The 23,005-nt window shown below is 43.9% G+C and overlaps 1 protein-coding gene across 4 annotated transcripts in view; it reads right to left on the bottom strand.

Annotated features, from left to right (window-relative positions):
• Positions 1-22,752, bottom strand: part of KMT2B (lysine methyltransferase 2B) — a 56,012-nt gene extending 33,260 nt beyond the window's left edge. For all 4 annotated transcript variants that reach the window (XM_075606091.1, XM_075606092.1, XM_075606094.1 and 1 more), the window contains exon 1: positions 22,486-22,752. In XM_075606091.1, the coding sequence (XP_075462206.1) occupies positions 22,486-22,737 (252 nt within the window). In that variant the 5' untranslated portion in view covers positions 22,738-22,752. The remainder of the gene's footprint in view (positions 1-22,485) is intronic.
• Between the last annotated feature and the right edge of the window lie 253 nt (positions 22,753-23,005).

The raw sequence follows: 23,005 nt of genomic DNA, 5'->3' as shown, positions 1-23,005 counted from the left end.
CAGGCATAGCCTGTTTAAAGGAACAGTACGTGACGTCTCATCATTTAACCTACCCTAAAAGACCGTGTTCTAACAGTCCCGGACAGACGGCGGAGCCCCGGAGTAAGCCGTTTGTCACATATGGTGGAGAATGCGGGCAGAACACTGAAAGGTCTGGGGGTTAAAGAACTTTAAAAAAAAAAAAAAAAAAAAAAAAAGAAGGTTTTTTTTTTCTCTCTCTCCAAACAAGATGGAAGACGTGGTGAGTGCGCTGGTACGCAATGTCGCTGTCCAGAAAGACGCGAATGAAGCCCAGCAACAGGCGAGTGAAACCCAGCGACAGCTGTTAATAGCCCAGCAAGAGACTAATGCAAACCAGCAAGAGACAAACCGCCTGCTGAGAGAGGAGCAAAAGCGGTTCGCTCAGGGCTTACAGCAGGAACTCGAGATCCTGAGGGGGACTATCAGTAACCTTCCACTGGCAGAGGCAGCCCCAGTTCCGAAAATGACCAGGGCAAGCCACTACCTTCAGAAGATGGGACCCTCGGATGATGTGGAAGCCTATCTTCTCACGTTTGAACGCACGGCACAGAGAGAGGGATGGCCAGAAGCTGAGTGGGCTGGTCTAATCGCACCCTTCCTAAGCGGCGAACCCCAGAAGGCTTACTTTGATCTAGAGCCAGCCGAAGCTAACGTCTATGCAAAATTGAAGTTCGAGATCCTCGCCCGCCTCGGCGTAACCACGGCTGTTCGTGCCCAAAGGTTTCACGCATGGTCCTTCACGATGGATAAAGCCACCCGAAGCCAGATGTATGACCTCATCCACCTCGCCCGGAAGTGGCTACAACCCGAGATCAACTCAGCAAGCCACATCGTGGAACGGTTGGTCATGGACCAGTTCTTGAGGAAACTTCCCTCTGCCTTACGCCGTTGGGTCAGTCGGAGTGACCCCCACAATGCGGATGAGCTTGTGGCCCTTGTAGAAAGGTACACTGCAGCAGAAGAGCACCCGCAACCCACAGTCGTGGAGCAACCCCACTATCCGAGGTTCCAGGACTCTTCCAGAGACGGTAAAAGGGTACCGGGGTTAAGGGGCGCTGAAGAGCGGCGACCACCTTCACGCTGCTCCAGCAACAGTGGTTCGCACACTAAGGGCAATAGCCAACATGGGGAGCCGGGAAAAGGCTCTAAGTGGGACACAGACTATGTACCTAAATGTGTAAATTGTCATGAGAGGGGCCACACAGCAAAAATCTGCCCACTAAATGATGAGCCCATGCAATGCAACAGCGTGGAACCTTATTCGCTGTTGTCCCAATGTATGGGCCCTAGCCCAGAGGACCCCTTGAATAACCATCTGTGGGCATTTGTAAAGGTTAATGGTAAGAGGGTTCGGGCACTTCTTGACTCTGGGAGTATGGTCACACTAGTGTCCGAATACCTATTGCCCATTAAGAAGAAACAGGTAAACAGTTCACAAAGAGTGGCAATTTGTTGTATACATGGGGATAATCATGAATATTCCACTGTTGATGTTTTTTTTGAAACAGAATTTGGTTCTTTAGATTTCAAGGTGGGTGTTGTACCCAAACTGGCACATGATGTGTTAATAGGGACCGACTTTCCCCATTTTCTAAAAATGTGGTCCCCAGCTCAGAATAGCGCCCAGAGTTCAATAGCAGACCATAACGAAGTGTTAGAAGAAACAAATCCTTTCCCTTTTTCAGAAATGGAGGTTGACGAGGGCCCAAATAAGAAGGGGGAAAAGGAGGAGTGCTGTGAAATTCCCTTCCCCATCACTACTTTGGTAGGGAATACCCCAAATCAAGATGTTGATCAGGCACTTACCACCCCAGTACAGGATAAGACCCTCGCTGACCTAGAGGTCAGTCCTGGGAGTTTTAAGAAGGCCCAGTGGGAGGACCCCACATTAGCGGTAGCAAGGGGAAATATACGGGACCAGAATAGTACTCATGGCCAACCAGATAGGTCACTTGCTTACCCCTACTTCGAGGTAGAGAACGACCTAGTATATCGGGTTGATAAAAGAAAATCAGTTACAACTAAACAATTGTTGGTACCACGGACATTCCGTAACGTAGTATTACACCTCGCACATAGTCATCCATTGGGGGGACACCTAGGGGTGGAAAAGACAAAAGAAAAGGTTCTCCGAAGCTTTTATTGGCCTGGGGTTCTGGCAGAAATTACAAACTATTGTTCCTCATGCCCAGAATGTCAGATCACCGCCCCGTTCAAAGCATACCGCAGGCCATTGGTACCCCTTCCCATAATAGAGGTACCATTTGACCGGATTGCTATGGATCTAGTAGGACCCCTAATAAAGTCTGCTAGGGGACATCAGCATATATTGGTAATATTAGATTATGCTACCCGATATCCGGAGGCAGTTCCCCTACGTAGCACCTCTGCTAAAAACATAGCAAAAGAGTTAGTACTTCTGTTTTCCCGGGTCGGAATTCCTAAAGAGATCTTATCTGACCAGGGAACACCATTTATGTCCCAAGTAACAAAAGAGCTATGTAAACTCCTAAAAATCAAGCATCTCAGAACCTCAGTCTATCATCCACAAACAGATGGTTTAGTGGAAAGGTTCAATAAAACCTTAAAGAGCATGTTACGCCGGGCGGTCGATAAGGATGGGAAAAACTGGGACTGTTTGTTACCATACCTGTTATTTGCCATTAGGGAAGTTCCCCAGTCATCCACAGGCTTCTCCCCGTTTGAACTATTGTATGGCCGACATCCAAGGGGCTTACTGGATATAGCCAAAGAAACTTGGGAACACGAGGTTACCCCTTACAGAAGTGTAATAGAGCATGTTGCCCAAATGCAGGACCGCATTGCTGCAGTCCTACCCATAGTGAGGGAACACATGGAGAAAGCTCAAGAAGCACAAAGGAATACGTATAATAAGGGTGCTAGGGTCAGAATTTTTTTTCCAGGTGATAGGGTACTAGTTCTGGTTCCCACCGTGGAGAGTAAATTCCTTGCTAAATGGCATGGGCCATATGAGGTCTTGGAAAGAGTGGGAGAAGTAAATTATAGGGTAAGGCAGCCAGGTAGGAGGAAACCTGAGCAAATTTACCATATAAACCTACTCAAGCCCTGGAAAGATAGAGAGGTCTTGTTAACCCTAGTACCCCCAGGTCCGTCAGAGAATCAAGAAACTGACCCAGAGGTTAGCATAGCTGAAACACTGTCCGTGCATCAGAAACGAGAGGTCCAGAGTTTAGTGAGAAGGAACAAAGAAATCTTCTCTACACAGCCAGGTAAAACTAACGTAATTAAACATGACATAGTCTCTGAACCGGGGGTCCGAGTTAACCTTAAACCGTACCGAATCCCAGAGGCCAAGAGAGAGGCTATAAGTTTAGAGGTTAAAAAAATGCTAAAACTAGGCGTAATTGAGGAATCCCAAAGTGGGTGGAACAGCCCTATAGTTTTAGTCCCAAAGCCAGACGGTACAACAAGGTTTTGTAATGACTACCGGAAACTAAACGCGGTGTCAAAATTTGATACTTATCCTATGCCCAGGGTGGATGAACTTGTAGAGAGACTGGGCAAAGCCCGATATCTCACAACCCTAGACCTAACAAAAGGGTACTGGCAGGTTCCCCTCACAGAAAGGGCAAAAGAAAAAACAGCCTTCTCAACCCCAGACGGCCTCTTTCAATATAAGGTGCTGCCTTTTGGCTTACATGGAGCTCCCGCCACATTCCAAAGAATGATGGATAAAATTTTAAAACCACATGTTCGGTACGCTGCCGCCTACCTGGATGATGTGGTAATCCATAGTGAAGATTGGCAGTCCCACCTTCCAAAGGTCCAAGCTGTGCTCGACGCAGTTCGGTCTGCTGGACTAACTGCTAACCCCGCTAAATGCACTATTGGTCTGGAGGAGGCCAAGTATCTGGGGTATTCTATTGGTAGAGGGTTACTCAAACCACAAACACTCAAAGTAGAGGCGATACAAAATTGGCCAAGGCCAGTCACAAAAAAACAAGTAAGGACCTTTTTGGGGTTAATTGGCTACTATAGGAGGTTTATTCCCAATTTTGCAACTAAGGCAACCCCACTAACCGACCTCACAAAAGCAAGAGGACCGCTAATGGTAAAGTGGTCCCCCGAAGCCGAACAGGCCTTTAGAAGCCTGAAAGAAGCTCTCTGTGCCCAACCAGTGTTGGTCACACCTGACTTCTCCAAAGAGTTCGTAGTCCAAACCGACGCATCTGAGGTAGGGCTGGGGGCGGTACTCTCCCAGGAGTCTCAAGGGGAGGAGCACCCCATCCTTTATTTAAGTAGGAAACTAAATCCCCAGGAGAAAAATTACTCCATAGTCGAGAAAGAGTGTCTCGCAATAAAGTGGGCTGTAGAGACACTCAAGTATTATCTGTTGGGGAGAAAGTTCCGATTGGTCACAGATCATGCACCCCTTACCTGGATGTGTCAAAATAGGGAGAAGAACGCTAGGGTGACCAGGTGGTTCCTAAGCCTACAGCCCTTTAAATTTTCTGTGGAACACAGGTCGGGGCACAAACATGGCAATGCCGACGGGTTGTCAAGGATGCACTCCCTAATATCCATGGTCGCTCACCCCTCGAGGTCTGAGCTGGGGGGGAGGATATGTGACAGAAACCAGGGGTTGGTAATAAACTCCATATACAGGGCTCCCAGGATACTGAACAGTTTCTGTCCTGTCTAAGCTGAACAGGGCAGCCTCGTGGTACAGGCACTCCATTCCACAGTTTGTCTGCTGCCTGTTTTCTGTCACCTGTCATGCCGATTAGAGCTCAGGTATATAAGACCTGTTTCCTGTTTCCTCTGAGCCCCGCCCAAGAGCCTGGAAGGCTGCTGAACTGCAGAGGGGTGAGAAAGCCTCTTTCCCAAATCGCTTCATTCATTCTGTTAGTTTGTCTAAAGACTGCAAAGGTACTTATTTTGTTGGTGGAAGTGGACAAGCCACTTCCAACTCTGAGTCAGGGACATCTAAGTTTAAGTTATCGCTCAGACGAGCAGCTTTTTGTTTGGCTTTGTTTTCTGTTTAAACTGTGGCAGTCTCAGTGCCTGGGACTGAATAAACCAGGCATAGCCTGTTTAAAGGAACAGTACGTGACGTCTCATCATTTAACCTACCCTAAAAGACCGTGTTCTAACAGTCCCGGACAGACGGCGGAGCCCCGGAGTAAGCCGTTTGTCACAATACACACACACACACACACACACATCGGGGCAGAAGGGGGACAGACTGTCAGGGGGCGGGCGCGTCACTGGCCGGGGGCGGGCCAGTGATGTCACGGAGCTGGTTCGCCCTCATTGGGCCGGCCTGTCTCGCCGGCAAGCGGGGGAAATTTAAATTCCTTTAAGACCCGCGCTTCTGCAAGCGCGCGGAAGCGCAGGTGAGCCCCTACTAAAGCTGCTCTAATTGCGGCTGTAGGGGCTCAGTGCTGAGCGGGAGCGCGCGTCAGCGCGCTTCCGCCAGCAAGCGCTAAACATGGCCAAACAAAATACCTCTTCCCTAAAGAGTCCAAGACCAGTTGTGCAAACCTATATAAAATTAAACACAGAAACAAGTTATACTTCTCCCTTTCGTGCTTTTTAAAAACGGTTTTCCCCAAGTCGATGTCTCCACTCAAGTTCCATATTGCTCTAATGAATGACCGCATTAAAAAAAGTGTACTTTTACACTAGTCGTCTCACGAGTCATTTGGAATGGTAAATGCACCAAAAACGATTACCAACACCTGAAGCCAATGCGCCACCTGCATAGCACAAACCTGCCCATTTCTTCAACTAGCAGGTGTATATGGCAACAAGGGCAGGCTTGTGCTGTTCCAGTAGAATCAGGCGCCTGATTGATTAGGCATAATACCAACGCAGCACAATCTTTGAGTAAGAGCAATTTTTTAAAGAAATTATGAAAAATTACAAAAGTGGTTTTCCTACAAAAGAGGAAATCCTCATGCTCAAATATAAAAAAATATGTAAAGAACATTATGCGTACCCTGGTTCAAGGACACTCACTTTAAGTACACTCGCGAGTAAGAACATATCACCCAATAGGCAAATGGCAGCTCACTCATGGGGCTGTCTGTACGTCCTGAACAGCAGTAAAGGCTCCCTACCTGTACCGAAGCTGTGCGCAAGCGGGGAGCCTATAGAGCCTGTTACAAATGCGTTATTTACATCAGTTATGCACGTATATGACGATTGCAGTACAGTACATGCATCGATAAGTGGAGTAAAAGGTAGTGCTTCACTTTAAGTACATTTTCGCTTTACATACATGCTCTGGACCCATTGCGTACGTTAATGCGGGGTATGCCTGTACGCAATAGTTGGTGCTATAACCATGCTTGGTAAAGCTACCAGTTCACTGCCACAGGATACACAGGACAAAAAGCAGGAGTACACATGAAAAAAAAAAAGCAATGACAAGTCAGCTTTGATGTAAACGCATATAGAGCAGTCAGAAAACAAAGAATGCAACAAAGTGCAAGTGGTCGGCGCAGTGATATAAAACAAAAATTGGTGCCTTTTAAATGTGAATATATCTGAATATAACCATTAAATCAAGTGCATAATTAAATGGCGAGTGAAGAAAGTGAAGATATTAAATAAGGATTGCAGCTCTAAACCCTTCAAATGGATGGTCTGTCGGATCCACTTCAAACGTTGATTTCTCAGAGTACAGGGGAGCGCAGATTCAATATGAAATAGAAGATAAATAGAACATAGTGCAAATAAAGTATAAAATGGTGAAGTGTGTTCAACAGAAGGTCAATTGGAGACTCACGTGGTGTCAATCAAATACAGGCGTTTCAGAGATCAGTGGCAGTGGGCTTGACTCTGGTATGTGATGTGAAAACCTCAATCGAGTATGATGATACGGGATGTCACTCATGGAATTTCACCAGTCAGGGTAAAGAAGGAAAAAGCATCCATAGCGTAATCCAATAAAAGATACATTTATAGAAACAATAAAAGGAACACTTACACAGTGTCATAAGATTACAGACACATAAAATGTTGATGTCATCAGATTTGGTTACTCCCCGCTTCCTCCGTCTCCGGCCTCTCTGTCTCCGCTCCACACTATCCGAATCAATCGTCTGTGGGGCTGCAGGTCAGTGTCCTGATGGTAGGAGGGTTTTGGGCGCGAGCTCTCACAGTCACGGAACAGCCCGGCGCAATGGTAAGGGGGAGCGGTCTGGAGTCCTCTGACGTCACGAGAGCGACTCCACGCGTTTCAGTGGGCGTGTAGCTTCGTCAGGAGTCATAGAAACCCTACAAACGCTCTGCCTACTAATACCCTAAGAAGGAAACTGATTGGCTGATCAATTAACCAATGGTGAATCAGACAAGGGAACATCCCAGGTCTGCCAAATACATAATATACTAAGGATAACGGCGTGATCTCGGTGCGCGATAAAACAATAAAAAATGGAAAAGAGGGAAGGAGGAAAAAACAATGATTATTCACCCAATATATTTCAATAAACATTTATAGAAATGGTATCATATCAATATCTGAATTGAGACCTTTTGGTAGGAAATGGACAAGATGAGGAAGGCGTTTAGATTCTTTAAGTCAGAAGGGACAGAGACATTGTATCAGAATTATAAGGAATGTAACAAAAATTGCAAAAGGGCAATCAAATTAGCAAAAATGGATAATGAAAAAAGGATTGCTATAGAAAGTAAGGTCAACCCTAAAAAATTCTTTAAGTACCTAAATAACAAAAAAATGAGAAAAGAAAATATAGGACCCTTTCAGTGTGAGATGGGTAGGCAGATTATTGGAGATAAGGAAAAAGCTGAGGTATTAAACAAATTCTTTGCCTCTGTGCTTACCAGGGAAGAATCAAGTTCAATAGTAGTGCCGCAGGAGGAAGCCACAACCTCCATATTAATGACCAATTGGTTAACTGAGGAAGAAGTTCATAAGCGACTAGAAAAAATTAAAGTAAATAAGGCACCTGGCCCCGATGGCATACATCCAAGAGTTCTCAAGGAGTTAAGCTCAGTAATAGTAAAACCATTTAATATTCAAGGACTTCTTTTCCACAGGCTCAGTACCACAAGATTGGCGTAAAGCAGATGTGGTGCCTATATTTAAAAAGGGAGCTAGATCACAACCGGGAAATTACAGACCTGTAAGCCTGACCTCAATAGTAGGGAAACTACTTGAAGGTTTAATACGGGATAATATTCAGGAATACCTAATGGAAAATAAAATTATTAGTAATAGTCAGCATGGATTTATGAAGGATAGATCTTGCCAAACTAACCTTATTTGTTTCTTTGAGGAGGTAAGTAGGACTCTAGACCAGGGTAATGCCGTTGATGTGGTCAACTTAGATTTTGCAAAGGCTTTTGATACGGTTTCACACAAGAGGTTGGTGTACAAAATAAAGAAAGTTGGACTCAGTAATAATATATGCACCTGGATTGAAAACTGGTTAAAGGACAGACAACAGAGGGTTGTCATAAATTGAACTTTTTCAGGTTGGGCTAAAGTCATGAGTGGAGTACCTCAGGGATCGGTACTGGGACCCCTGCTTTTTAACTTGTTTATTAATGACCTTGAGGTTGGGATCGAGAGCAAAGTCTCCATCATTGCTGATGATACTAAATTATGTAAGGTAATAGAATCAGAGCAGGATGTAATTTCTCTTCAGAAGGACTTGGAGAGACTGGAAACGTGGGCAGGTATATGGCAGATGAGGTTTAATACAGATAAATGTAAGGTTATGCATTTGGGATACAAGAATAAAAAGGCGACTTACAAATTAAATGGAGATATATTGGGGGAATCCTTGATGGAGAAGGATTTAGGAGTGCTTGTTGACAGCAGGCTTAGCAATAGTGCCCAATGTCATGCAGTAGCTGCAAAGGCAAACAAGATCTTATCTTGCATCAAACGAGCAATTGATGGAAGGGAAGTAAACATAATTATGCCCCTTTACAAAGCATTAGTAAGACCACACCTTGAATATGGAGTACAATTTTGGGCACCAATCCTAAGAAAAGACATTATGGAACTAGAGAGAGTGCAGAGAAGAGCCACCAAATTAATAAAGGGGATGGACATTCTAACTTATGAGGAGAGGCTAGCTAAATTAGATTTATTTACATTAGAAAAGAGGCGTCTACGTGGGGATATGATAACTATATACAAATATATTCAGGGACAATACAAGGAGCTTTCAAAAGAACTATTCATCCCACGGGCAGTACAAAGGACTCAGGGCCATCCCTTAAAGTTGGAGGAAAATAAATTTCACCAGCAACAAAGGAAAGGGTTCTTTACAGTAAGGGCAGTTAAAATGTGGAATTCATTACCCATGGAGACTGTGATGGCAGATACAATAGATTTGTTCAAAAAAAGGTTGCACATCTTTTTAGATGGGAAAGGTATACAGGGATATACCAAATAAGTATACATGGGAAGGATGTTGATCCAGGGATTAATCCGATGGCCAATTCTTGGAGTCAGGAAGGAATTAATTTTTCCCCTTAAATGGGGTTTTTTTGTTTGCCTTCCTCTGGATCAATAAGTATAGATATAGGATAAAGTATCTGTTGTCTAAATTTAGCATAGGTTGAACTTGATGGACGGAAGTCTTTTTTCAACCTCATTTACTATGTAACTATATGTCTCTCTTTTTGCAAGATCAAGAGACCTGTCTCCTCCTATCCAATGGGGTGTGACATGTTCAATGCCCCTAAAAGTTAATAAACTGGGATCTGAACTATTGAACAGTTCAAAGTGTTTAGGAACACTATGGGTTTGTAATTTGCATCTTATATTTCCCATATGTTCCATAATTCTTACCTTTAGGGGTCTTGTGATTCTACCGATATATTGTAATTTACATGGACATTCAATCATGTAAATAACATGATCGGTTTTACAGTTTATAAATTGAGCCATGTCAAACTTTTCCCCAGTTGTATTGGAGGAGAAGGTAGATTTTTCTTTGGAGCCTAGATTACAAATTTTACAATTGCCACATTTAAAAAACCCTACCTCAATATGTTATATGTCTTATGAAGATACCTGCCCAAATTTGAGCACCACACACACCACGTTTCCCCACATTTAAAAAAACCCTACTGGTGTTTTAAGCCAATGATTTTTCTTTTCATCTAAAACTTTAAATGTACTAGGAGCAAGTTTACTTTTGAGGTTATTGGCCCTTTTGAAAATGACATGAGCACGTTCAGGGATTTCGTTAGCGAGTATGGGATCATTTTTTAATATATGCCAGTGTTTGTTCACTATTTTAGCAGCTTCACTATTATATTGGGTGATGAATGTGGTTTGGAAATGCCATTTTGTTTATGGTTTCACAACTCTTTGAGTGCAATAATTCATTCCTATCTAAAATATTTGTTTTTGCTACTGCCTCTAAAATGGTATTGGGGTTATATTCTTTTTCCTGGAATTTCTTAATTAGAATATCTGACTGTTCTTTATAGATATCTAAATCTGTACAGTTTCTTCTAATACGTCTTAGTTGACCATGCGGGATATTTGAAACCCATTTTGGGTGATGACAACTCTTTTTGTGGATGTAGTTATTTCCATCTACATCTTTAAAAAAGGTTTTTGTTTTGATAAGTCCGCTGTCAATGTATACTTAAAGGTCTAAAAATTCCATTTTTGTACTACTGAATTTAGAAGAAAATTTCAGATGTCGATCGTTTTTATTTATATATGTGAAACACATTTGTAATCTATCTACATCCCCCTCCCAGATCAGGAACAAGTCATCGATATATCTTCTGTAGAGGACCAAATCTGCACCGAACTCATGCTGCAACCAAACATGGTCATTTTCCCAAATGCCCATGAATAGGTTCGCATAGCTCGGTGCAAATCTGGTCCCCATTGCAGTCCCACATACTTGAAGGAAATACTCATCGTCAAACCAAAAATAGTTATGGCTTAATATAAAGGAAATTCCTTTTAAAATGAAATCGATTTGTACACTGTCCATATCAGGATCCGTTAATAAAATTATCTTTATTGCTTGTAATCCCTGCTCATGTCTAATAGAGGTATAGAGTGATGATACATCACTCGTTACCAAAATATAGTTCTTTCCATTCAATATTTTCCAAAATGGCCAGAATGTCTGTAGTATCTTTCAGATGCGATTTATTTTTTATGACATTTTTGAAGTATAATATCTATATATGAAGGCAAATTGGATGTCATAGAGTCAATCCCTGCGATTATGGGTCTACCTGGGACGTTCCTGATATCTTTGTGGATTTTGGGCAAAAAGTAGAACAAAGGTAGTCGTGGGTGTTTATTGAAAATAAAATTAAACTCTTCTTTTAAAATATCCAACTCTTTACCCTTAATCAACAAAGTCTCTAGTTCAGACAGAAATTCTCTAGTGGGGTCTTTAGATAATTTTATATATGTATCTTTATCATTTAGAATTCTAGCTGCTTCACCCACATAAAAACGTCTATCCATGACAACCCCACCCCCCTTATCTGCCTGTTTAATAATCACAATAAGAATGTGGGTGAAGCAGCTAGAATTCTAAATGATAAAGATACATATATAAAATTATCTAAAGACCCCACTAGAGAATTTCTGTCTGAACAAGAGACTTTGTTGATTAAGGGTAAAGAGTTGGGAATTTTAAAAGAAGAAGAGTTTAATTTTATTTTCAATAATTAAGAAATTCCAGGAAAAAGAATATAACCCCAATACCATTTCAGAGGCAGTAGCAAAAACAAATATTTTAGATAGGAATTAATTATTGCACCCAGAAAGAGTTGGGAAACCACAAAAAGAAAGGAATTTCCAAACCACATTCATCACCCAATATAATAGTGAAGCTACAAAAATAGCTAAAATAGTGAACAAACATTGGCATATATTAAAAAATTATCCCATACTCGCTAACGAAATCCCTGAACGTGTTCATGTCATTTTCAAAAGGGCAAATAACCTCAAAAGTAAACTTGCTCCTAGTACATTTAAAGTTTTAGAAGAAAAGAAAAATTATTGTCTTAAAACACCAGTAGGGTTTTTTAAATGTGGCTATTGTAAAATTTGTAATCTAGGCTCCAAAGAAAAATCTACCTTCTCCAATACAACTGGGGAAAAGTTTGACATGGCTCAATTTATAAACTGTAAAACCGATCATGTTATTTACATGATTGAATGTCCATGTAAATTACAATATATCGGTAGAACCACAAGACCCCTAAAGGTAAGAATTATGGAACATATGGGAAATATGGGAAATATAAGACGCAAATTACAAACCCATAGTGTTCCTAAACACTTTGAACTGTTCCATAGTTCAGATCCCAGTTTATTAACTTATAGGGGCATTGAACATGTCACACCCCATTGGATAGGAGGAGACAGGTCTCTTGATCTTGCAAAAAGAGACACCTTTTGGATTCATAGAATCAAATCTATGATACCAAAAGTTCTCAATTCAGATATTGATATGATACCATTTCTATAAATGTTTGTTATTGAAATATATTGGGTGACTAATCATTGTTTTTTCCTCCTTCCCTCTTTTCCATTTTTTATTGTTTTATCGCGCACCGAGATCACGCCGTTATCCTTAGTATATTATGTATTTGGCAGACCTGGGATGTTCCATTGTCTGATTCACCATTGGTTAATTGATCAGCCAATCAGTTTCCTTCTTAGGGTATTAGTAGGCAGAGCATCTGTAGGGTTTCTATGACTTCTGACGAAGCTACACGCCCACTGAAACGCGTAGAGTCGCTCTCGTGACGTCAGAGGACTCCAGACCGCTCCCCCTTACCATTGCGCCGGGCTGTTCCGTGACTGTGAGAGCTCGCGCCCAAAACCCTCCTACCATCAGGACACTGACCTGCAGCTCCACAGACGATTGATTCGGATAGTGTGGAGCGGAGACAGGGGCTGGAGACGGAGGAAGCGGGGAGTAACCGAATCTGATGACATCAACATTTTATGTGTCTGTAATATTATGACACTGTGTAAGTGTTCATTTTTTTGTTTCTATAAATGTATCTTTTATTGGATTACGCTATGGATGCTTTTTCCTTCTTTACCCTGACTGGTGAAATTCCATGAGTGACATCCCGTATCATCATACTCGATTGAGGTTTCCACATCTCATACCAGAGTCAAGCCCACTGCCACTGATTTCTGAAACGCCTGTATTTGATTGACACCACGTGAGTCTCCAATTGACCTTCTGTTGAACACACTTCACCATTTTATACTTTATTTGCACTATGTTCTATTTATCTTCTATTTCATATTGAATCTGCGCTCCCCTGTACTCTGAGAAATCAACATATAGAGCAGGACTGGCCTCCATCTCCACAACGAAAGACCCCAAGACAAACCAAGCTTCATGCTGTGAAAGACCTCCAACTCAGACCAACTGTAAATCTGCCAACAGAAGGTCAACCTTAAAGACCCAATACCCCACTGTCTCAATGAAAGACTGTGGTAGACCCAATGTCCCCCTTACAGTTCAAAAGAAGAACGAAAACATAGTCAATCTTTCTCCTCACAGATTAAAAGGCTCAACACATTTTGATTCCGCCATAACTAAACGCTTCACCCCAGACAGAATCCATCTCCAAAAAAATATTTTTTTTTTATTTAAGGCAAAAGGCCTTACTACAGATTGTCCTTCTGCTACAAATAAAAACCCCACTGCAGAGTGGCACATCATGATAAAAAACACGCAGGTCCGAGTGAGATATTACAAATCCACATCCTGTCAGGGAGGGGGAACCTCCTTGCACTTCAAACCCTCTTTATACAACTCAACACTGCTTCACCTCACAAAGTACACTTAAACAAAATGACCTGGGATGTTACAGAAGGGCTGTAAACTATAATTTCATCTATGATAAACTTTTATATTGGTTCATTAAAAGGCCCCACAGAAAGGTTAAGGTTAATATATTGGTCCTAAACTACCGTGATCTCAACAAAAATAACTACCCATACGCCCATCACATGCAAAGTAATCATACTCTTAACACTAATCTCTGCACTTTCAGAAACGTATTTTACCACCTTCAAAGAACATACTCCATGACTGTGATTTGAGCAACACTTGCTAATAAGACTTAAGATTTAATTATAAGTCTTAATAATTAACCCCTTGAATTAAAAAAAATCCCTTTGATCACAAATCAGACTTATAAATCCAATTTTCTTACACTGCAGCCAGAGGAACCCACACAGTGACAACCTTCCCACTAGTGAAATCTTCTCACTTTTCCCATATCATGGCTGAGGAGTCCACTGCCGTAACATACGCCAAAACTGACAAGACTGTACCAATGGTATTTGGGACCAAGACTAAATTTTTAAAGCTTCCAGCGACTGAGCTCCATATTAGAACCAATGCTAACATCACCCTAACCCCTGTCACTAGTTTTAAATACCTGGGCATATGGTTTGACTCCCACTTAACATTCGGGAAGGACATTGATACCCTGACAACCAAGACCTATGCCAAACTAGGGGCACTTTACAGGAACAAATACTCCCTAAGTCTCCTGGTCAGAAAGCGTATCGCACAGCAGATGCTAATGCCAATTATTGACTATGGAGACATAGTATACGGCTCGGCACCTTAAACCCACCTTAGCAAACTTGACACCCTCTACAATTCAATTTGTCGTTTTGTTCTCCAATGCAACTACAACACACATCACTGCGAAATGCTCAAAGAACTAGATTGGTCATCACTCGAGTCTCGGCGCAAAGTTCACCTTTCCTGTCTTGCCTTTAAATTATTTCTGGGCAAGCTACCCAGCTATCTGAACAAGCTCCTCACCCCTACCACAGGCAGCTCCTATCATCTGAGATCAGACTCCAAAAGTCTGTTCATGGTCCCAAGGCTCAACAAAGTATCCGGCCGCTCCTCCTCTTACCGAGCACCCCAAAACTGGAACAACCTACCGGAGACTCTCACATCCACCACCAGTTTAAGTTCTTTCAAATTTAAGGCTGTCTCACATTTTAACCTGGTCTGTAACTGTATCATACGCTCATAATATATATTTTCTTTAACTGTGCATGCAATGTCTTGTATAATATGTATACCCTGTGCATTTATGTAACTGTATTTGTAACCATGTATTTGTCTTAACTCTGTGCCCAGGACATACTTGAAAACGAGAGGTAACTCAATGTATTACTTCCTGGTAAAATATTTTATAAATAAATAAAACAAAGCATGACCAACAACCACCGATTTAGTCTACGGTACGGAATACTGTGATTAACAGCCCCCCACCGGTACCTGAAAACTTCACTGCGGGTCTCTTAAAATCCCAAAAGATCTGTTCAGGCAGGTCTTTCCCATACTCTATTCGCACGGAATACTGATTTTAATTAATCATTTGATTTTAATTATAGGTCACATGTATACAGAAATTATTGATCAACAGATCTATTGTGGAAGTCTGCTGGTCTTCCAAATGATTACTAATCATAAAGTTATCCATGATATGGAGGCGTTTCAGAAAGCCGGGACTAGAGTTAAGCACTGATAACAGTAATATTGCCAAAAAAAACACAGCAGCCTCATAGAAAGCAGATAATACAACGTAAAATATTTCAGCATCCTCCTTCACACTCCACCCCGAAGTGATGGCAGCACCACTTTCTCAAATCTGTTTGCGCCCTTCCTGTTAATTCCTTCCCTACTCCCATCTCCAATGTTCACTGTGCCAACCTATATACAGTATACTAGTGATGTACCGGGTACCTGGAAATTACCCAGACCCGACCCAGAGAACTGGAACCCAGTGTAGGGTACTTCCGTCCTGCTCTGCTCCCTCACTCCTCCTCCTGGGTGGCAGGAGAAGAGGACAGAGAACGGTAGGACAGAGCAGCAGAAGGCAGCAGTAGAGGAGCAGTACAGGACAACGACCGGGAGGAGCATACCGTAGCAGCGGCAGACACAGAAGACTTCCGAGTCGAACCACTGAGGCACGCTCCTCCCCGGCCGTCCTCCTTTGCCGCTTCTGGCTTCCGCACTGCTCACTCAATCAAAACAGCCCTCACTAAAAATTATTAAATGTAAAAAAATGGACACATTCATCCAACCCACCAACTAAAGAAGCCCAAATCAAAGACGAGTCCCACCAAGCCCAACCATAAATATTAAGAGTCGCATAACAGAATTCTACTCTCCTGTGTGCCAGCCGAGAACACAGACAAAAGAAAATGGATCCAACCCTAAATAAGGGAGTCATTAAGTCCTATGTTTCACAAATATTTTAAAATGTATTGTGAGATTTGTGGGGAAAAAAAAAAAATGCACCTCACATTCACTAGTCCTTACACCTGGCCAATTTTCAAAAGTCCTCTCAACCACTCAATGTGACACTTGTGAGCTCCACCACAAGGAACAGAAAGGGAACCACAGAAAGACATTAGGCCCACCATGTGACACTATATAGCTCAAACAAGAATCAACAAAAACAAACCCAACAACCACTCTTATAATTTTGATATGATTAAGCAAATTCACTTGTCTAGCAAAATTCATTGTCTCCATCCCCTTATAACGGAGGTTCTTATATAAAAAAAAAAAAAATCACCAACAAGGACTCACAGAAAGATACCCTAGTAAGTACACCATCTATGACTCATTAAAAGCTCTTGAGCGAGGAACAGACTCCAAAACACATTTTACTATTCTTCACAAACAAAATTTGAAGGTGGAATGCAGTCCTATTAAAGTAACATCTCAATGTTAGCATAAAAACAACTCGGGTGCTACCAGCAAAGGGGGGGCTTGTCAATGCCACTGACTATATACAAAACACACACAAAGAAGATATATAAAATATTTTGGTGCCGCAACACAAATGGATTTTCCACTCACGAACCATCAAGATCTCCCAACAAACAAAAAGAGTGACAAAAATAGCAGACACATCCAGTTGGGACACCCATGATATCATAAGCCAAACACTAGTAGTCATGATTTACACTCCCTAATCCTGTGACATAACCCCTTGGGAGAGACCTCTGACATTACCCATTTGACGATGGTAGTGTGAAGATGGTCAGCGCAAAACTCATGGACCTCACGATATTGATGAAACCGGATAAAGTTGAATTAAAAAGGAATAAAAACACAGTATTAGTGCATAACATCCACATATGTGGGGGATAGGGGGGGGGGAGGGGGGAGGGGGGGATAGGTGTGGATGGAGGATACGATGGAAGGGATGATGGTGAATTTCCACTATATAATCAATGAAAACATAAACATATGGATTCAGTGACTCACACGGGCTTGTGTGGTATTTCTCCCTCAACGCAGACTGTAGTGGGTTAATGCAGACTCATATAATGGAGTCTCAATAAACATAAAACTCACACGGCCTAATGTGAGTTCTTGCCCTCAGAGGGTGGTGTCAGCCTGTATGGGTGGTGTGTAGTCGTCTCAGCAAAATATCCCCCAATAGGTATGGATGTGTGAGTGTCTCCTCTCCCCGTTTCCCAGAAGACCAAAAGAAATGTGTGCAAACCAGGGTTAACAATATAACAGGTCTTTATTCGGTTAACAGTTAAGACATGAGCATAAACAAGCATACATGTTGTAAAAACAAAAGGGTTATAAAACAATATATGACAAGGTGAAATAGACAAAACAAAAAGCACACTCACACTCAATTGCAACTTCTGTTGCCCAGCATCAGCCGCTTGGTTTGATCCTGCACGATCTCCTCCTCCGTTGTTGCTCTCACTGGCGCGTCCGGCAGTGGAACCGGAAGAGGGGATCTGCACCGGATGTCCTGCGGTCGGCTGGGTCCCTCTCTCAATGAGCTCCGGCAGGGAACAACGCGTTTCGCAATAAGCTTCGTCAGGTTCCTGCCGGATGCTCACTGTGTGCAGTATATATAGGCGCCCCGTTTTAATTGGTTGGTAAAACACCTTGTTTTCAATAAAAGTTGTCCACTTCAAATAGACTCATGGTGTCTTTGTAATCATAGCCCTTGGGAACAGGGACACTGGAATGTACTTATACCTTCAACTTGTTAATATCAGTGTATTAAAAACAGTCTATTAAAAACAAACTTTATTTTAAAAATGTTACAAAAATGATTAGAACTAAATTGTTATAGGAATAAACATTGATTCGCTGTTTAGAACATTATATTGTGGTCAGTGTCAATATTATGGACCTTTGCGGGCTCACACAGCCTATCAAAGTGGCTCCATGGAGCACCATTGTATTACAAATGGAGGAATTTTCACTGACAGCAAAATGTTTTACAAAGATGCAGCCCATGGAGCCACTTTGATAGGCTGTGTGAGCCCGCAAAGGTCCATAATATTATGACACTGACCACAATATAATGTTCTAAACAGCGAATCAATGTTTATTCCTATAACAATTTAGTTCTAATCATTTTTGTAACATTTTTAAAATAAAGTTTGTTTTTAATAGACTGTTTTTAATACACTGATATTAACAAGTTGAAGGTATAAGTACATTCCATTGTCCCTGTTCCCAAGGGCTATGATTACAAAGACACCATGAGTCTATTTGAAGTGGACAACTTTTATTGAAAACAAGGTGTTTTACCAACCAATTAAAACGGGGCGCCTATATATACTGCACACAGTGAGCATCCGGCAGGAACCTGACGAAGCTTATTGCGAAACGCGTTGTTCCCTGCCGGAGCTCATTGAGAGAGGGACCCAGCCGACCGCAGGACATCCGGTGCAGATCCCCTCTTCCGGTTCCACTGCCGGACGCGCCAGTGAGAGCAACAACGGAGGAGGTGATCGTGCAGGATCAAACCAAGCGGCTGATGCTGGGCAACAGAAGTTGCAATTGAGTGTGAGTGTGCTTTTTGTTTTGTCTATTTCACCTTGTCATATATTGTTTTATAACCCTTTTGTTTTTACAACATGTATGCTTGTTTATGCTCATGTCTTAACTGTTAACCGAATAAAGACCTGTTATATTGTTAACCCTGGTTTGCACACATTTCTTTTGGTCTTCTGGGAAACGGGGAGAGGAGACACTCACACATCCATACCTATTGGGGGATATTTTGCTGAGACGACTACACACCACCCATACAGGCTGACACCACCCTCTGAGGGCAAGAACTCACATTAGGCCGTGTGAGTTTTATGTTTATTGAGACTCCATTATATGAGTCTGCATTAACCCACTACAGTCTGCGTTGAGGGAGAAATATCACACAAGCCCGTGTGAGTCACTGAATCCATATGTTTATGTTTTCATTGATTATATAGTGGAAATTCACCATCATCCCTTCCATCGTATCCTCCATCCACACCTATCCCCCCCCTCCCCCCCCTCTATCCCCCACACATGTGGATGTTATGCACTAATACTGTGTTTTTATTCCTTTTTAATTCAACTTTATCCGGTTTCATCAATATCGTGAGGTCCATGAGTTTTGCGCTGACCATCTTCACACTACCATTGCCACGTTAAGAAGGACACGGGGTTCCCTTCTTCAAGGTCAAACAGCAACCACAAAATCATCAAAAGGGCCAGTATATATTTCTATATACTCTTTTACACCACGAACACAACCTCTTATTTATATTTTTATTATTCTTAATATAGTAAAGGCGTTGTAGCATTTTTTAGCCACACATTTTGGGGAGCGCCGCAGTACAAACATCCCCATTACCCATTTGACAGCAGAGGACTACCCACGAGCAAGAGAGACCAGAAACGGGGACCACAATTTGGATCTTTCCTGGTCCCAAATCCTGGTGTGAGAGGAGTACATGCAAAGCAGCTGCACTCTACTTCCACTCATAAGTCATAACATATGATTAATCCCAACATAAAGAATACAATGACCCCAAAAAATAAATAGCAGTTAGATTCCCTGTACCCTAAGGCCGAGTCCATAGAAGGACAGGCCGCGCTGAGCCGTGCGGACGCTCTGCGCTGAGCCCCTGCATCCTCAATGAGGATGCCTTGAGAGGGGGCTCACGCGAGCGTCCGCAGGCGTGCTGAGGCGCTGGAGTTTTCAGCAGAGCACCAAGCTGTTTTTCAGCGCGCTGTCGGCTGAAAACCTCCAATCACAGCACAGCAGTGTCAACGTCACGGCGCCGTGACGTCGGTGTGTCACGGGCGATTGGCCCAGCGACGTCACTGCCCCGCCTCCCTCAGTCTCCCCCCGCCTCCGATCGCGCCCGCTGGCTCGCCTGCATGGGCATGAAATCGCGCAGATTTCAGCAGGCGAGCGTCAACCCTCACCCCTCTATGGCCCGGGCCTAAGGAAGCGCTCTACCATACTGCCATGTGATATCTGGTTAGAGAGACACCCCCTTGGAAGGGACATCTAATTCCCCAAAGCCTTTAACCCTTTTGCAGCCAGAGGGGCCTGGAACAAATTGCAGAACAATGCATCGCAGGCCCTCTGGCAGCAAAATGGTTACACAGGCTTCATTCAGCACGAACGGTCCCTAATTCAGAGTCTTCTCTGGTTCACAGCCACAGATGAAGTGACCACAAATAAGGCTGCGCTTATAGTGCCTTGCGACGGCGCTCCGAAACAAATACATTGACTCCGTTGCAAGCGCTTCTAGTAAGCGCGACCAAAATTTTTGAAGCCGGGTAAATTTGATTTTTTAGAGTCGCCACATGCGACTGTCCCTAAACCAATCAGATTGCGCTGCCCGCCGCCCCCTTCGTGACGTCACTGGCCCTGTCGCCAGTGATGTCGCTAAAAATCAAATTTTAACTGTCGCTTATGGCGACGTCATCAGTCGCGTCGCCAGCACTATAAGCGCGGCTTGACAGAGGGCGAAACAGCCAAGATAGACATTCAAGTTAGGCCTGGGACATAGTGAGTTTAAGCGTCGCTGATGAGGGCTGAGCCGTGCTGAGCAGATGCACAAAGCCCCTGCATCTGTCATCAGCGCGGCTATAGTTTCCCCCACCGCATGCGCGCTGATGCGTGCTGAGACTCAAACTTTGCAGAGACAGGCAGGTTTCAAATTTGCCGCTCGGGGAAGCGGAGGAGCGGTCACATGACCACTCCCATCCAATGGGAGCGGGGACTAGCCCCGCCTCCCGCTCCGCCTCCTGAGCGCGCTCACTGCCTCGCCTGCAAGGACAGGAAAAAGCACCATTTTCAACAGGAGAGGCAGAGCAGGAGCGCGCCTCAGCGAGCTTCTATTCACTATGTCCCAGGCCTTAGACTGCACCCTTCAACTGTACTTAAGACTAACCAGCCCCATTTACAAGTCGCGTCTCCTCGGCGAAGCATTCGGTTAATATAGGCTGTGGCTACCACTTGCACTCACTTCTCCCTCACATATGTTCTATACAAGCATCCCGCGCATTAACGTACACAATGGGTCCAGCGCATGTATGTAAAGAGAAAATGTACTTAAAGTGAAGCACTACCTTTTCCCCAATTATCGATGCATGTACTGTACTGTAATCGTCATATACGTGCATAACAGATTTAAATAACGCATTTGTAACTGGCTCTATAGTCTCCCCGCTTGCGCACAGCTTCGGTACAGGTAGGGAGCCGGTATTGCTGTCCAGGACGTGCTGACAGGCGCATGCGCGAGCTGCCGTTTGCCTATTGGGCGATATGTCCTTACTCATGAGTGTACTTAAAGTGAGTGTCCTTAAACCGGGGTATGCCTATACAGCACTTGCTCCTGTAATAAAATTACGATCAATGCCTGTAGGCCCGGGACTCACTAATTCCCTTTATCTTCCATTTTAATTGAACTGTGTATATTATTTTCCGTAACCGTTTTACCAATTCTGTAATGTACGCCATAGAGGCGCTATATTAAAAACATATACACACACTAGGCCTACACCCAAAACAGCTCTGTCGCCAGGCCTCTTCCACTCTCTGATGTGACAGCTCAAAAGTCAGACACCACAATAACAGCGACACCCCCTCTGCATGTCTCATGTTTCCAAAATAAGACTCACCCTCTCAAACATAAGACGAATAACCACAAGAAAAAAAGGACACCCCCATAAAGGGGCACCCCCATAAAAGGACACCCCCATTAAAGAGACACCCCCATAAAGAGACACCCCCATAAAGAGACACCCCCATAAAGAGACACCCCCATAAAGAGACACCCCCATAAAGAGACACCCCCATAAAGAGACACCCCCAGTTAGGATCCCCTCCGACAGTTATTATAGACACTACTTAAACAGCGTGTCCCTCACACCCTCCAGAGTGACAGCTGAACAGACTAATGAAAGACTGCACTTTAGAAAGTAATGAGGCAGCATTAGCCCTGAGACATCCCTGCTCCACTCCAATGAGACTGCTCAGAAGACCCGCACAAACATTAAGAAGACCTCCCCAGCACAGTGCTGCCGGGGGTCAGAGCTGCTTCCCTGGTGACACCTGTCACCTAACGCGTGACAGCTGAGACCCCCCGCAGTGCCACCCCCCCTCCTCCCGTACCTCGCCGCTGTCACTGTCCCCGCTCTCCCCGCCGCAGGCCCCCGTCAGGCGCTTCATGTTGCAGCGCAGTCCGAGGATCCGGAGCAGCGCCGGGTCCGTGCACTCCGCGCCTCCCGCCTTCCCTCTCGCCTCCAAAGGTACCCGAGCCCTCTCCGCCCTGTTCCCGCTCCTCCCGCCCCACGGCCGGCCCGGAAACCGGCCCCGAACCGAGCCCGAGGCTCCGGGACCAGCCGAGGCCGCAGCCGCCGCCATCTTTATCCGCTCTGAGGAACTACAATAATAATTTACACCGCGCCGGCGCCAAAAAGGCAGCGCGAGACTCAGGGGGGCCGTCTAGCCTCCTGTACTCGCAGGGCGCCATGGGACATGTAGTTTCTACAGCGCTCGACACAGCTGCTCACATGGGGAGCGGACTGCAACTCCCAGCAAGCAGCGCGCCGGGGAAATGGAAGCGCGGAGTCGTGTGTGCGCGCGGGTAGAGGCGGGAAATGTAGTCCTGATGAGAACGTCAACCGAGCAG

This window comes from Ascaphus truei, chromosome 6 (genome assembly GCF_040206685.1).
Source record: "Ascaphus truei isolate aAscTru1 chromosome 6, aAscTru1.hap1, whole genome shotgun sequence".
Taxonomy (NCBI): Eukaryota; Metazoa; Chordata; class Amphibia; order Anura; family Ascaphidae; genus Ascaphus; species Ascaphus truei.
Note: the sequence above shows the minus strand (reverse complement) of the source record. Positions and strands in the feature narration are given on the sequence as shown.